The 15,000-nt window shown below is 39.4% G+C and overlaps 1 protein-coding gene across 2 annotated transcripts in view; it reads right to left on the reverse strand.

The window, feature by feature from the left end:
- Positions 1 to 8,441: 8,441 nt before the first annotated feature.
- Positions 8,442 to 15,000, reverse strand: part of LOC143035295 (acetyl-coenzyme A synthetase 2-like, mitochondrial) — a 54,504-nt gene continuing 47,945 nt past the window's right edge. For both annotated transcript variants that reach the window (XM_076202174.1, XM_076202173.1), the window contains exons 12-13: positions 14,036 to 14,221; positions 8,442 to 10,328 (exon numbers count right to left, since the gene is read on the reverse strand). In XM_076202174.1, the coding sequence (XP_076058289.1) occupies positions 10,161 to 10,328; positions 14,036 to 14,221 (354 nt within the window). In that variant the 3' untranslated portion in view covers positions 8,442 to 10,160. The remainder of the gene's footprint in view (positions 10,329 to 14,035; positions 14,222 to 15,000) is intronic.

Below are 15,000 nucleotides of genomic sequence, written 5' to 3' on the forward strand. Positions count from 1 at the left end.
AATTAGGAGAGGTTCGAGTAAGATCATAATGACTGGGGGTGGGGTGGGGTGGAGCTGGACAGTGAGGTGGAATTAGGAGAGGTTCGAGTCAGATCATAATGACTGGGGTGGGGGGAGCTGGACAAGATGTCCGTTGATGTTATATGTCATATTGTCGAGGGGAATTTCTCCTGGTGTGACGGATTCTTTGTTTAAGAGTAAGGTGCCTAAAACAAAGAATCCGGTCATTCTCCTTTGTACTGGTTCTAGTGAATTGATGCCCTTTCTATTAGACTGAAGACAAAACTGCACCGCATAGTCAAAAATGGGTCTAATGCTAGAGTTGGATAATTACCTCTGCATTTCTATTCGTAACCGCCCTAGCAATGATACCTAATGTTCTTTTTATTCTATTCCTGCCACTAATTCACTGTTTCCTGGATTTAAGGTCAGGACTCACTAGAGCTCCCAAGTCTCTCTCGCATTCAGTTCTCTCTAAAAACGTGTTATCTAAGGTATATCTATTTTTGGGATTGTGTAGCCCTACGTTTAGCACGCTGCACTTTGAGATATTGAAGTTATTTGCCATTTCACCGACCATGTGAACAATTTGTTAAGATCGTCCTGCAGAATCTCGGCGTCGTTTCCGACCTAACTTGGCGTCCTATTTTAGTGTCGTTCGCAAACTTACAAACATCACTATTAATCACATTGTCCAAGTCATTTATGTACCTAATGAACAATAAGGGACCCCAAACCGAGCCCTGGAGACCCAACTAGAATCCCCCCCCATTTGGATTTTACACCATTTATGGTGACCCGCTGTCTTCTGTCACTGACCCAAGCTCTAACCCTTTCTAATACTTTTCCTCCTATGGCTTTGCTTTTATTTAGTAGTCTCTGGTGGGGCACCTTGTCGAACGCTTTGCTAAAGTCAAGGTAAATAACATCGTAACTATCATTGTTATCTGATGCCTTACATACTTTAGTGTAAAAGGATAGAAGATTAGTCACACATGACTTACCCTTGGAGAAACCATGCTGTCACGAATCAAATTATGTCTCTAGATGTGTTTTCCCAGTCTATTAACTATTATTGATTCAAAGGTTTCACCTACAACTGATGTTAAACTGATTGCCCTGTTGTTGCATATAAACGATTTATCTCCCTTTTTTAAAACAGAAACAGCGTTTGCCTGCCTCCAAGCAGTAGGCACAAAACCAATGTCTACCGACTTGTTAAATAATTGTGTTAACTGGTCGCAGATTTCAAATTTACACTCTAAACACTCTCGGATTTTTTTTTCCTTTGGACCCGGGATTTTGTAATGTTTCAGTCTGCTTGACTACTTCCACCTTAATAATGCTGATATTAGATAGTCTACTTTCTTCATCACCACTGAAAACCGGATCGCGGTCAAGTACCTTATCTAACCTTACCGAGAGAAAATATTTGTTAAACGCCTCAGTCATTTTTCCTCTGATTCTATCATGACATTTTCGTCATTTTGAATTGCGCCTATCCTTTCCTTAATTTTTGTTCTAGACGTTCTTGTCGCCGCCCGAAATGCCGGATTCTTGACAACAGTATATATCAAGCCAACCAATGACGGACTGTGCTTGAACGGGAACAGCTAATGTCCTAAGCGCTACGTACGGGCCCTTTCCCATTGTTCCACCTGGGCTCAAACTCATCAAGAAACAGTCACACAAGTTCTTGTCAATAACTGATACTCCAACTCAGATGTCTCTCAAACAATTCAATCATATCTTAACAAATGGTATAACAAGGGAAACAATAACACAACAAACGAAAACTCCATCAAGATATACTGTAAGAGCCACATGTCCACGGAATATAAGTCAGAAGAAAGAATTGTCAAGGATATCATAAAAAAGTACAACCAATCGACCCAACAGAGCACATCCAACTCATAATATACTACAGAACAAAGAAGGCTGACCAGCTAATTATTCGCAATCGCCTCAACACCACAAAAACACCTCAACAAGAAGCCCACGTTGTTTACCAATACAATTGTAATAGTGAGGAATGTAGCTCCTACTCATATATTGGTATGACAACCACATAACTAATAAGTCGCCTAACATGTCACCTTAGCAATGGAGCTATTAAGTCCCATTTCACTTCCACACACAACAAATCGTTAACAAGAAAAAGACCTTGATCAGAACACCATCATAATAGAGAACAGGATCTCCGCAGGTTGCTAATCCTAGAAGCGCAACATATCCAAATAAAACAGCTATTAATTTATATTCAAGTGTAGGCTCTTCAAACATTGCCTTCAGTCAAAAGAATGATCCCAAGAAGATCGATGGCCCCCGATGCTTCGACCACCAGGAGAGATAACCGGAGGTAAAAGATCCCACACGCTCATTAGCCCGCTTCGGCCATTCAGCGACAACCTCAGTCCCACTACAACCCTTATGATCCACACGTCCCGTATATAAGCAGCACACACAAGACACCACACTTCGCCCTTGAAGATGGAAAAAGACAGTTCCGATACGTCGGCCACAATTAGAGAATTACTGGACAAACTTACTGAAAAAGATAAGTCAACTGCACGTCTTATAGAGAATATACGGAAGAAACTTATAAAAAAATGAATCAATATCCTTCAACCTCGTCTGGCTACAAGAATATATGTACATACATATGTATACATACACACACACATTATATATATATATACATATATATATATATATGTATATATATATATATGTATATATATATATATATATATATGTATATATACACACATATATTACATATATATATATATCATATATATATATATACACACATACACACACACACACACACATATATATATATTATAATATATATAATACACACATATATACACATACACACACATTTTATATATATATATATATATATATATATATATATATATATATATATACATATATATATAATTGCAATAAAAACACTAGGAACGTGTGTTCACAAATGCGTAAGTAACCACTAGGAAAAGTAAACTAACGAATCAGAGCGCTTTCGTATAATTACATCTTCAGTGCTGAATATGTAATTATACGAAAGCGCGCTGCTTCGTTAGTTTACTTTTCCTAGTGGCTACTTACGCATATATATATATATATATATATATATATATATATATATATATATATATATATATATATATATATATATATACACATAGACACACACAAGCACACACACGCACATCAATAAGACCAAAACTGGGGTACGCAGCAACACTATGGACACGCAGTACTCGTAAAAAGAATATAAAGAAATTAGAAAGAATACAGAGAGCAACGACAAAGTTGGCATCAGCTCTTTCCACATTAACATACAAAGATTATCCAAATTGGAATTGCCAACACTGGAGCAGAGAAGAGAAAGAGGAGATCTACCGACTATCTATAGAATCATGAAAGTTATGGAAATCCTTGATAGGAATGATTTACTAAAATGGGAGAATGGAAAAACAAGAGGACACGAAAAGAAACTCAAAAAGGATAACTATAGAAAAGATCTGAAAAAACTTCCCACACAGAGTGCTGGATACCTGGAATAGTTTAGATAAAGAAACAGTGTGTGCAAACACTATTCAAGATTTTAAGAAAAAACTTGATGCTGAAAGATACAAAGACGGATCACCACGAGCATAGGTCCCTTCCCGTATAATACAACTAGGTAAATACGCACACACACACACACACACACACACACACACACACACACACACACACGCACACACACACACACACATATCAGAAGTGGGAACTACTACGTAATTAATGTTGTTTTCTTCCTTGTTATTCCTCTCCCTTACAGCTTTGGCCTTCTTCAAGGTGGACGAGAGAAGACCGGTAGGGAAGCCAAGTTTTCTGAAAGTTTCGGTGACATGATGTATTTCGTCATGGAGGAATTCAGGGCTGCATATTCTGAGTGCTCGGAGAAAAAAGCCCATGACTACGCCGGTCTTGGTCTTTTGGTCGTGAGCACTGAAAAAACTAATATAGTCATCTTTGTGGGTGGGTTTCCTATACACTTTGAATTTGACAGTGCTATTTTCTCTAATGATAACTGTATCTAGGAACGGTAGGAACCCATTAACCTCGTGTTCTACTGTTAGTTGAATCCTAGGATGGACTTGGTTGAGTTGTGAGAGGATGTCATCAATGTTGGTGTCTTTGGAGAGAACGAGAAGACAGTCATCTACGTATCTGTACCATTTGCTGTTATTCGGGATTATCTTAATATATTCTTCTTGTTCAAGTGTCTCCATAAAGAGGCATGCGGCTACTGCACTTAGAGGGGATCCCATAGGCAAACCTTCGTGTTGGTAAAAAGTTTTCCCGTTGAAGGAAACAGACGCACACTTGAAGCACATTTCAATTATTTTTATATAGTCTCTCTTATTAATAGGAAGGTCGTCCGCGTTGATGTGTGTCAAGACTTTCTTGATAGCAGAGATGGCATTTTGTATTAAGACATTAGTAAATAAACTTTGAACATCATAACTTACCAGTACTTTGTCTTTGAAATCTATTTCCTTTAATCTATTTGATAAGTCGGACGAGTTCTTAAGGTGTGCCTCACTGATTTTACCAAGTGATGAAGATAGTGGTTTAGCAAGATGTTTAGCTAACCTATGGGGCGCGCTGCCAATACCGGAGGTAATGGGTCTGAGGGGAATCTCAGGCTTGTGTGTCTTAGGGAGACCTCTCATGGTTGGTATTCTTGGATTTTCCTCTAGAAGGTGTAATAGGCGTTTTCCTTTCTCTGTTCTTCTGAATAATTTCCTTGCTTCCTTGTTGAATATATTGGCCTCATCCTTAGCTGCTTGTTCAGTTTGTGGTCTGTAGGTGTTTGTGTCCGAGAGAAGGGCTTCCATTTTCCTGATGTATTCAGTCTTGTCCATGATAACGATACCACCACCTTTATCTGCTTTAGTGACAACAATATCCTGGTTATTGCGTAGTTCTTCAAGTGCCACTTGGAATCTTCTTGGGATAGTAGGAGGGTTAGATTTGGAGGCTAAGGTGTAGCAAAAAAGGACTCCTTGTTTGAAACCGATATCTATGTCATCTTCCTTCCAGTTATAGTTCTTCATAATGTAGTCGGAAAGTTTCTTGGTGTTATTGTTGGTGCTGAATTTTAGACCTAAAGAAAGAGCCTGTGACTGGGAAGGGGTGAGAGTGTAAGAAGACAAGTTATTCAGAAGGTGATGCTTACCGATGTTATTCCATTTGCTTGTGTTGCACAATTGACTAAGTTTATGTTGGAGATTAGCTTGTTGTTGTTGATTCGATCTTGACAGTTTTTCCAACAAATGATTAGGCAGTTGAGTGTGTCTCAATTGGCCTTTGTAATCTTCAGCTTCATAAAGCAGCGTTTCTTTGGCTTCGAGCAAGTAGGACCGAGCAGTCTTGGAGAAAGTCAAATGTCCTCCTTGTAGGTGGATGGGGGCGGACTTAGGAATAACCTGCTCTTCTAAGCAATCTTGGAAGAAATTGATGCGGTTTCGAAGACTAACCAGTTTTTTCCTGAGTGCAAACTCTGCTCCTGTAAAGTCATTGAGTGTTTCCTCTCTACCTGGGGACGAATGTGAAGACATCCTGACAGGTTGTAAGAGGAGTAGAGGGAAACACACAAGTAGAACAGGAGTTTATTCCTTGACTAGTTTCGCACAGTGATGCTTCTTCAGAAAGAATGGTTTGCATTACAGAATAACTGATATTAAATACAAACAATATTAGGAGAAAGAGGGTATAAGGGAAGGTCATTTCCTATTCATGGTGGCACGAAATCGTGCGGGTTGGTCGGACTGGCGCTCCGTGTGGTGCTACGAGTGAACAGATGTCCTGTTGTTTTCCACTCTGTTGCTGCATGTAGTGCTGTTATCTTTGATATTTTAATATCTCCTATTCTATTATTTGTGCATTTACTTGTGGCTATGTATATGGCTTCTACCATTTTCCTCTGTTTCTTACTGAGGTTGTGTAAATACATCAGCTTCATCCAATTTTGGTAGGTGCCCTTTTTCATCTATATGGTTCACGAACGCGCTGGTTTCTACTTCTGTTTCTACGCTGTTCTACTTGTGTGTTTCCCTCTACTCCTCTTACAACCTGTCAGGATTTCATATATATATATATATATATATATATATATATATACATATATATATATATATATATATACATATATACATATATACATATATATATATATATATATATATATATATATATATATATATATATATATATATACATACATACATACATACATATACCAAGGCTTATTCCCCCTTCCAAGGGAGGTAGCCAAAAAGGGAAAGGCATAAAAACACTCCCACCCATTTCATCCCCAAATACACTCCACACCCCTCCCACCCTTCCTCTCATCTGAGCACCTCCTGGATGACGGGTCATCCCTGCACCCCGCCCACCGCTCTGGGTCAGAAGCAGTGTCGCAAGACACAGTACATCCACAGCAAGGCCGCTTCATTTAATCGGCGACCCCCCCCTCTCCGTCTCCCTTTGCATATAAGGAGAGGACGGGGAGAAATCCCTTCGGGCTGCGTCAAAATTTACTCACACATACTACCCCACCCCCCACCCCCCCGCCCATTCCTCCTCATGCAGTCACAACATCATCCATATACAACCATTCTCCACTCCACTCCACTCTCCAATACATATACAGACACACACATACACACACACACACACACATATATATATATATATATATTACATATACATATATATACACATATACATATATATTCATATTTTGCAGTAATTCACAAAGCACACGTGAAAATAATATGCAGAAAAAAAACACTGGGCAATAAGAAGCTTAGTCCGAACGTTTTCTGCATATATATTCATATATACATATATAAGTGAAGATTTGGAGTCTGGGATCCATATTGGAAAAAGACTAAACACCAGACTCAATTGAGTCTGGTGTTTACATTTTTTTTCCAATATACATATATATACATACATTTACATATACACATATGTAAATGTACTTCCTTTTAATGAAAATCTTATAGAGATTCCTAATATTCTTAAAAATTTCAATGTAAATGTAGCCTTCAAGAACAACACAACTCTAAAAAATCTTCTCATAAAGAATTCCCCTGACAATTCTACAGGCTGTGTATATAAAATACCTTGTAGTAAATGTGACAAATATTATGTAGATCAAACAGGAAAAGAATTAGAGGTTAGGATTAAACAGCATAAAAACAGCATAAATAAGGGCCAAGAATCTAGTGCACTTTTTAAACATGTTTGTGAATTTGACCATCCTATTGACTGGAAAAATGCTTAAAAAATTATACAATGTAAGAATATAACAGAAAGAAATATCATAGTCAGGAATTATCAAATCCAATTATGACCAACTCATTAATAATAGTTTAGGATTATATAAATTAGATCCATATATTGTCAGTAATATAAATAGTACATATTTTAAAAGTCAATGTAATGATGATATGCTTCCATGACCTCACCGAGTGACCCAACCTGAGCTTTCAGGCTTCGGAGAGGTGGGTATATGTCTCTCTTGTCCTATTTATACTCTGTATCTCCATTTTTTGTTCTCATCTTTCTATACTCCTTGATAATGTGAATATATCACGAAAGCACTCGGACTCCGTGTGTTTTTCCTTTTCCTAGTGGACTCTGCATATTTGTGATTCACGTGTGACTTGTGAAATTTGTGCATACACATATATATATACATACATATATAATGTACATATGTATTCAGGTACCAATTGGGTGAATGAAATAGCTTGGCGGCAGCAAGAGTAATTTGTCTCGTGATGAACTCCGATTTGAAATTCCAACACTGAAACCAAGTGTCAGCCTACTGGGGCCGCCCCTCCAGACAGATGAGGGTTTCGACCTATTCTGAAGGCGAGTGAAAGGGAGACTATTCTCTTAGACATCCTTCAGACAACATCGCCACTTGTAGGCACCAGTTGTTTGTACATACACACACACACAGTATGAAGATAGTTTATATCTGCCGACTTACTATGATGTTGTGCCTCTTCCTCCTTGCTCACCTTCCCTGGGCGCGTGATCGCTTGCCAAGACGAAATCACTACCACGGGCACCGCGTGAGCTGATAATGCACGTACATACACACGAACACACACACAACATTCTGTTCTCACGATAGATTCACTAGTTAAAACACAAAATATCTGAAAAGGGCACGTTATCAGTCTTGAAGTACAAATATAATAAAAAGGAAAAACACGGGGAAAATGTCTTAGGCGGTGTTTACGCACAAACCCTGATAAACACTAAATGACACAGAGCGCATGCGCAGATTTCTTTCCTCCATTCCTTATCGTAATTTAAAAAATTCATTATCAATAAAAGAAAATGAAATTCGTAGCTGATTGTACATTTATTATTTTATTTAGCTGCTGTTGACAAATACGGCAGAAAAACACATTTCTAATTTGTTTTATTTATCACAACCAATTGCTTTAACTTCGTCTTGTTCAATTAGGCAGTCCATTTTTACTGTTATTATTACAATAATTATTATTATCATTATTATACTTAATGGAACACGTGAGGGGACAGAGTACAACACGAAATAATAATGATAATAACATGAAATAATAATAAAAAACAAACAAACGTAATTTGAACTGTAAGGAGCAAACGGAAGAAAGCTTATTGCAACAACGGACAAATGACCATCTGCACTAAGTGGTAATTACTGGCAGGAAACAAGATTCATTGGCCAAGAAGTTCCAACAATTGTGCAGGACCTTAGGGTCATGCAGCTAACAAGAGTAGGAATGTCCACAATCAACAAGTCAAAAATGTGACCAAAGAATCTCCACACAGATGATGTGTGTGTGTGTGATTCACCATGGTCTTGGATCACGTGTTGGACTCGAGATCGACAGCTATTTCCCTCAAGCAACAGAGCTCATATACACCCGATCTAAGGGTAATATTGTGCACTTACACGCACACACACACCCAACTCCGCGCCCTCGAGAGTTGGAGTAACGACCCGCAGCGCAGCGATACTGAAATTATTTCAGCGCTGGGCGGGATTCGAACCCTGACCACCGTGATGGTAGTCGGGAACTCTACCGACTGCGCCATCGAGTCGTGTGTGTGTGTGTATGTGCACGCGCGCGCGCGTGTGTGTATGCGTGAATGTGTATGTGTTGAGCACGCGCGCGTGTGTGTATGCGTGTGCATGCATGTGTATGTGTGCGTCTGTAGTTTACTGTCGTTTCTATCCTAGTAGACATGACTGGAAGTAGGAAGCATTCTCTTGTTCACTGAAGATTTGAACAAAGAACATATGTTCATGATTGGGATGAACACGGGGAATCGAGGCCCATCACAGAAGAACTTTGAAGAACAAACGAGAAGAGATTTAGAACGCAGTAGGAGACGACCACACAGACACAAACACTCCAAGGCTCGAGCGCCAGCTTGGAGTGGCACTCACGAGGAGGAGCAATGGGTATTTCCTTAGCTAACCTAACCAGCGCCTCTATCGCGTGTGGGGATTAAGGTCATGTTTTTTTTTTTTGGAAATGTGATTGTGAACGGGTTTTGTCATTATTTCAATTTACACACTTAAACGTATACATACATATACCTTTGTAAATGTACATGTTTATATATATATATATATATATATATATATATATATATATATATATATATATATATACATATATAGTATATGTGTGCATGTATGCGTGTGAATGGGGTATGTGGGGAGAGTATATATAATGGAATGGAACCAGAAGAATTATCTTGTATATCTATTTTTTCATGCAATCAATGACGATTTAGATTAATTTACGAAGATATTACCTTCTCCCTTAAACCACTCACCTCCCAGCTTCAATGATGGTTAGCTTAACTAAATTGTTCTCACCATCATCATCGTCACCACCACCACCACCATTGTTGAGATAACATAGTCACTGACACTATATATTTTAACTTATTCACATATTCGCTCAATAAAAAAAATCTATGGAAGCCCAGCAGAGGAAACAAAAGAGAATCGAGGATTAAAACAAAATCTAAATCATAAGTATTATACGACTCTCCTAGGTCTGTTCTTGTTTCTATTTTGCTTGGTTTTGTTGTCTATGTTTCTCAACAATCAAACTGACGACACTGGGGTCAGCCAGCGTCGTGACGTCACCGAGGGCGTCGGCTCGATTGGCGGCGATTTGACGTAACAGTCGTCGCATTATCTTGCCCGATCGTGTCTTGGGAAGGCCAGGGCAGACCTGCACGTGATAATGTGGAAAATAAGTATTACGGTCATGGGCAAGCCTGTAAATAAGGATGTGGAAAATAAGTATCGGGCCTTGAGCAGAGCTGTAAATAAGAAATTGGGAGGTAAGTGTCGCACATTGGGCAGACTTGCAAATAAAAATGTGGAAAATAAGTATTGCGTGTTGGGCACACTTGCAAACAATAATGCTAAAAACAAGTACCGCCTCTTGGGTAGTACAAGCTAGATCTGTAAACAGTAATTTGGAATATAAGCATTATGTCTTGGGTGGACCAGGGAGGACATGAAAAAAATATATGGAAAATAAGTACCACTTTTTGGCCCACAGTGCTGACTTGCATATATTAATGTAGAAAATAAATATCAACAAGTTTAACGTGATAATTAAAACGATGAAAATAATGCCATAAAAATGCAAATATCAATGATGAAGATATAAACAGGACACCTGCAAATCATAATGTAACAAATGTCGATTTCACACGGAATTCATAAAGAAAACACTGTTGAAAAAAATGATTAATGACGAAGAATTATGTTTAATATACAGAATCAAAAATACATATACGAATTATATTCTCGAGCAAAACACAAATTATATGAAAAACAAATCAAAGAAAATAACTTTTATATCATAAATACCAAAGACTTTTCCCCCCTCGTCCCTCCCTCTTATCTGAGCACCTCCTGGATGACGGGTCATCCCTGCATCTCCCCCACTGCCCTGGGTCAGAAGCAGTGTCGCTAGACACAGCACATCCACAGCAAGACCACTTCATTAAATCGGCGATCCCCCGTCTCCGTACCCTCATACAGAAAAGGAGAAGACGGGGAGAAATCCCTTCGGGCTGCGTCAATTCATTTCTCATACATACTCCCTCACCCCCCATCCCCCACCCACTCCCCCTTATGCATCACATCATCATCCAAACACAACCATTCTACATTTACCCCCATCTTCTGTCCTCTCCCGTCCTTCCTCAACAGGCATTCCTCTCTTTCCCAATCCATCCATGTCATCCTAGGTCGCCCCCTCATGTTCACTCCTTCCACCTCTGCTTTCTACACCTCTTTTACTAATCTTAATTCTCTAATTTTTTCCATGTGTTCAAACCGTCCCAATACTTTTTCATCAACCCTATCTTCCAACTCCCTTTCCACCCTTGTTCTCCTCCTCATTTTTCACTCTATCCAGCCTAGTAATCCCTATCATACTTCTCAGGCATTTCATCCCAAACACATTCAAACGCCTTCTCTCTTCCTCTCTTATGTTCCATGTTTCTGTCCCATACAGTGCTGTTGGCACAATCACTCCTTCATACAATCTCCTCTAAGCATCCATTCCCAAATGTCTATATCTCATTACACTTTTTAATCCACCAAGGCATTTACTCGCTTTTCTCAGTCTACATTCTACCTCCACTCCCACTCCTCCCTTTCCTGCCATATTCGCACCCAAGTATCTAAAACTATCCACTTCCTCCAGTCTCTCTCCCTTAATACTCACTTCCAGTTTGCTGCCACTTTCTCCCCTTGTACATCTCATCACCTTACTTTTACCCACATTTATCTTCAACTTCCTTCTTTCGCACACCTTCCCAAACTCTGTCACTAACTTCCTCAATCCCTCCTCTGATCCTGCTACAACACACAAAATCACATGCTCATAATTACGTAGAGTAGATGATTAGATATAAAACAAATAAATGCACAAATATGTGAATAAAGAAATAAGCCGACATTTATGTCTGGTATTCAGTTGGAGCTGACACCACAATCAAATCACCAATTATGGTATTTGATGCAATTGGCGTTAAGCGCGAGCATTGCTCCTTTCGCTATACCAAAATTAGGTAGAGACACACGCACGCACGCACGCACGCACACACACACGACTGACTGAGAGTAAGAGAAAGAATAAAAAAGAATAAAAAAAGAGAAATAAATAAACTGAGTGACGGGGGTAGGGGAGGTCCCGCTCACAAAAGAAGAAGAAAAGGAAGAAGAGGTGAAAGAAAAATAGGAATAGGTAGAAGAAAAAGAGGAGGAAGAAAGGCAAGGAGAAGAAGAGGAGGAGAAAGAAGAAGAACAAAAGAACGAGTGGTCCGCCCTTCTCCTCCTCCTCCTGTTCCCAGAGAAGAACCGCAAATCAAATTGTTGACGAGAATCGTGCGTGTCCCAGCCCCCTGTCACGAACACAAACCGAGTCAATGTATTTCTCGCAATTGCCTCTCATGTACCAGTAACTTTTATTGATACCGGACTAAAGTATAAAGAAATATATAAAAATATATAATAGATAATAAATGAATACCATGAATAAATAAAATAAACAAAACAGATAATGCAAACAAAATAAACCAAATATAGAATATGTAAATCGGAAGGCTTATTAACCATTTCCATACAGCGACGACCTTGACAAGTTACTATTATTATCATTACCATCATTATTATTTTATCACTGTTATTATATTTTTTCTGGCGACTAGTAGACATCTTTATTCAGAAGAGGGAGAAGGAATTGGCACAAAAAAGGAAACGAAAAAGAATTAAATAAAGGAAATAGAAAATGGAAGAAACAATAAAGATGGGGGAAGACGAGGAGGAGGAGGAGGAGGAGGAGGAGGACTAGAAATAGGTACTTTGACCTTATCAGGATTTAACGAGATCATTGGGGGGTGAGGGGGGAGGAAAAGGGGACAGGGGGAGACGGGAGGGGAGGGGGTGAGGGGAGAAAGGCAGAAGGGGTAAGGGGGATAGGAGCGGGGGTAAAGGGGGGATATGGGATGAGGGGTGAGAGAAGGGTAAAGAGGTAGGGGGAATGTGGGGGAAAGGGAGAGGGGGAGAGGTGGTAAGAGGAAGAAAGTGGAAGGGGGAGAGGGTAAGGGGTGAGAGAGATTACTCTTCTCTCTCTCTCTCTCTCTCTCGTGGCGGCAATCTGTTTGATTGAGTGACAGCTGTTCCATTAATCGTCCCCAAAGAGCAGCAGCTGCATCGACCAGCTTTAAAGCAGCTGTCACCAAGTGGCACTTGGCACTCCCGAGGGGCGGCACTGACGTCACAGCTGACGTCACGATTGGGTCACGTGATCCTGAGATTTCATGACACGGACGTGATAAAGGACGTGACACGCTTTACTGTGCTGCTGTCGTGACGTCACAATAAAATTGACACCCAGCAAATACACATACATACAGTTCATACATACATTCATATATACATACATACTGACATACATATTTACATGCAGTACATACATACTGACATACATACATACATATACATACATACATGCATATTTACATACAGTACATACATACTGACATACATGCATATATACATATATACTTACATATACTCGTATACATACTGACATACACACATTCATATATACATACAGGTACATACTGACATGCATACAAACATGCATATATACATATACACTTACATATACTCGTATACATACTGACATACATTCATACGTATATATATATATATATATATATATATATATATATATATATATATATATATATATATATATATATATATACAGTATATACACAGTAACACTGAGACCAGGAGAAGCCATTATCCATTAGTGGACTCCAAAGGACGGGCTGATTGAGCGCCAGACGATTCTATTCATTGCAAGGACAACGCAAGTTACCTCGGTGGATAGCGTCAACAACTCACCAATATAACGTCAGGTACCGCGTACGCGGCGATTTTTGTCCTCGTGATTTTCTTCAGCTCGTCGAGGACTACCGCCTGCTCCTCCTCGATGTTGTCCTTGAGGGTCACGAAGGCGTACACGCCCTCGCCCTTCACGTCGTGCGGGAATCCCACGACGGCAGTCTCGGCAACAGACGGGTGTTCCGTCTGTATAGGGGGGAGGGGGACACAGTCAATTCACACATTTACTAGGTAAAATATAAAGTATCTGAACATATGACGGTACCGGAAAAATTAAACTACTTCAACAAAGTGAAAACTATAGAAGGAACACAAGATCATTCCCGCCGAGAGATTGTCCATAACGATAAAAACGCTGCTAACCTACAGTCCACAACAACAAGATCTTTTAGTCAACATACGAGAAATGAACAAAGATCGAGGGAAAGAATTCAATCCGGTATTTGTAGCTTCACCCTTTACAGTGGGGAAGAAGCTTCTTAATACAGAGATTTGTGGATTTGGAAAAAAGTAATGTGGAATGTTCTGGGGTGAGAGAGGAGACTGAACGTAGCGAAGAATAAGTAAGAAAAGATAAGTAGATAGAACGAAAACACAAAAATATAGGATGATCTTTATACGGGATTTATGGATTTGGAAAAAGCACATGACATAGTGGATAGAGAGATGATGTGAAAAGGAAGCTAAAGATCAGAAAAGTGAAATTTATGAAGATGGAAATAAAAATAAAAGAAATCAGCATATGAGTAGATAGAGGTGTGATGTGAAGGGTCCTGGGGAGCTATGGAGAAAGAGGAAATGCGCAAAGAAGTGTGAAAGGATGGAATGGTGTTAAACATGATAAATGGTGTAAGAAGTACAAAGAGAGAAGACGAACAAGACCTGGCTGAGATGGTATTGGCACGTCGACAAAATGAAGTTGGGAGAGACGAAAGCAAGAGTATACGAGGTGCACACACAGACAC

Source organism: Oratosquilla oratoria, chromosome 18, assembly GCF_046742065.1.
Source record: "Oratosquilla oratoria isolate Oo_2021 chromosome 18, ASM4674206v1, whole genome shotgun sequence".
NCBI classification, from domain to species: domain Eukaryota; kingdom Metazoa; phylum Arthropoda; class Malacostraca; order Stomatopoda; family Squillidae; genus Oratosquilla; species Oratosquilla oratoria.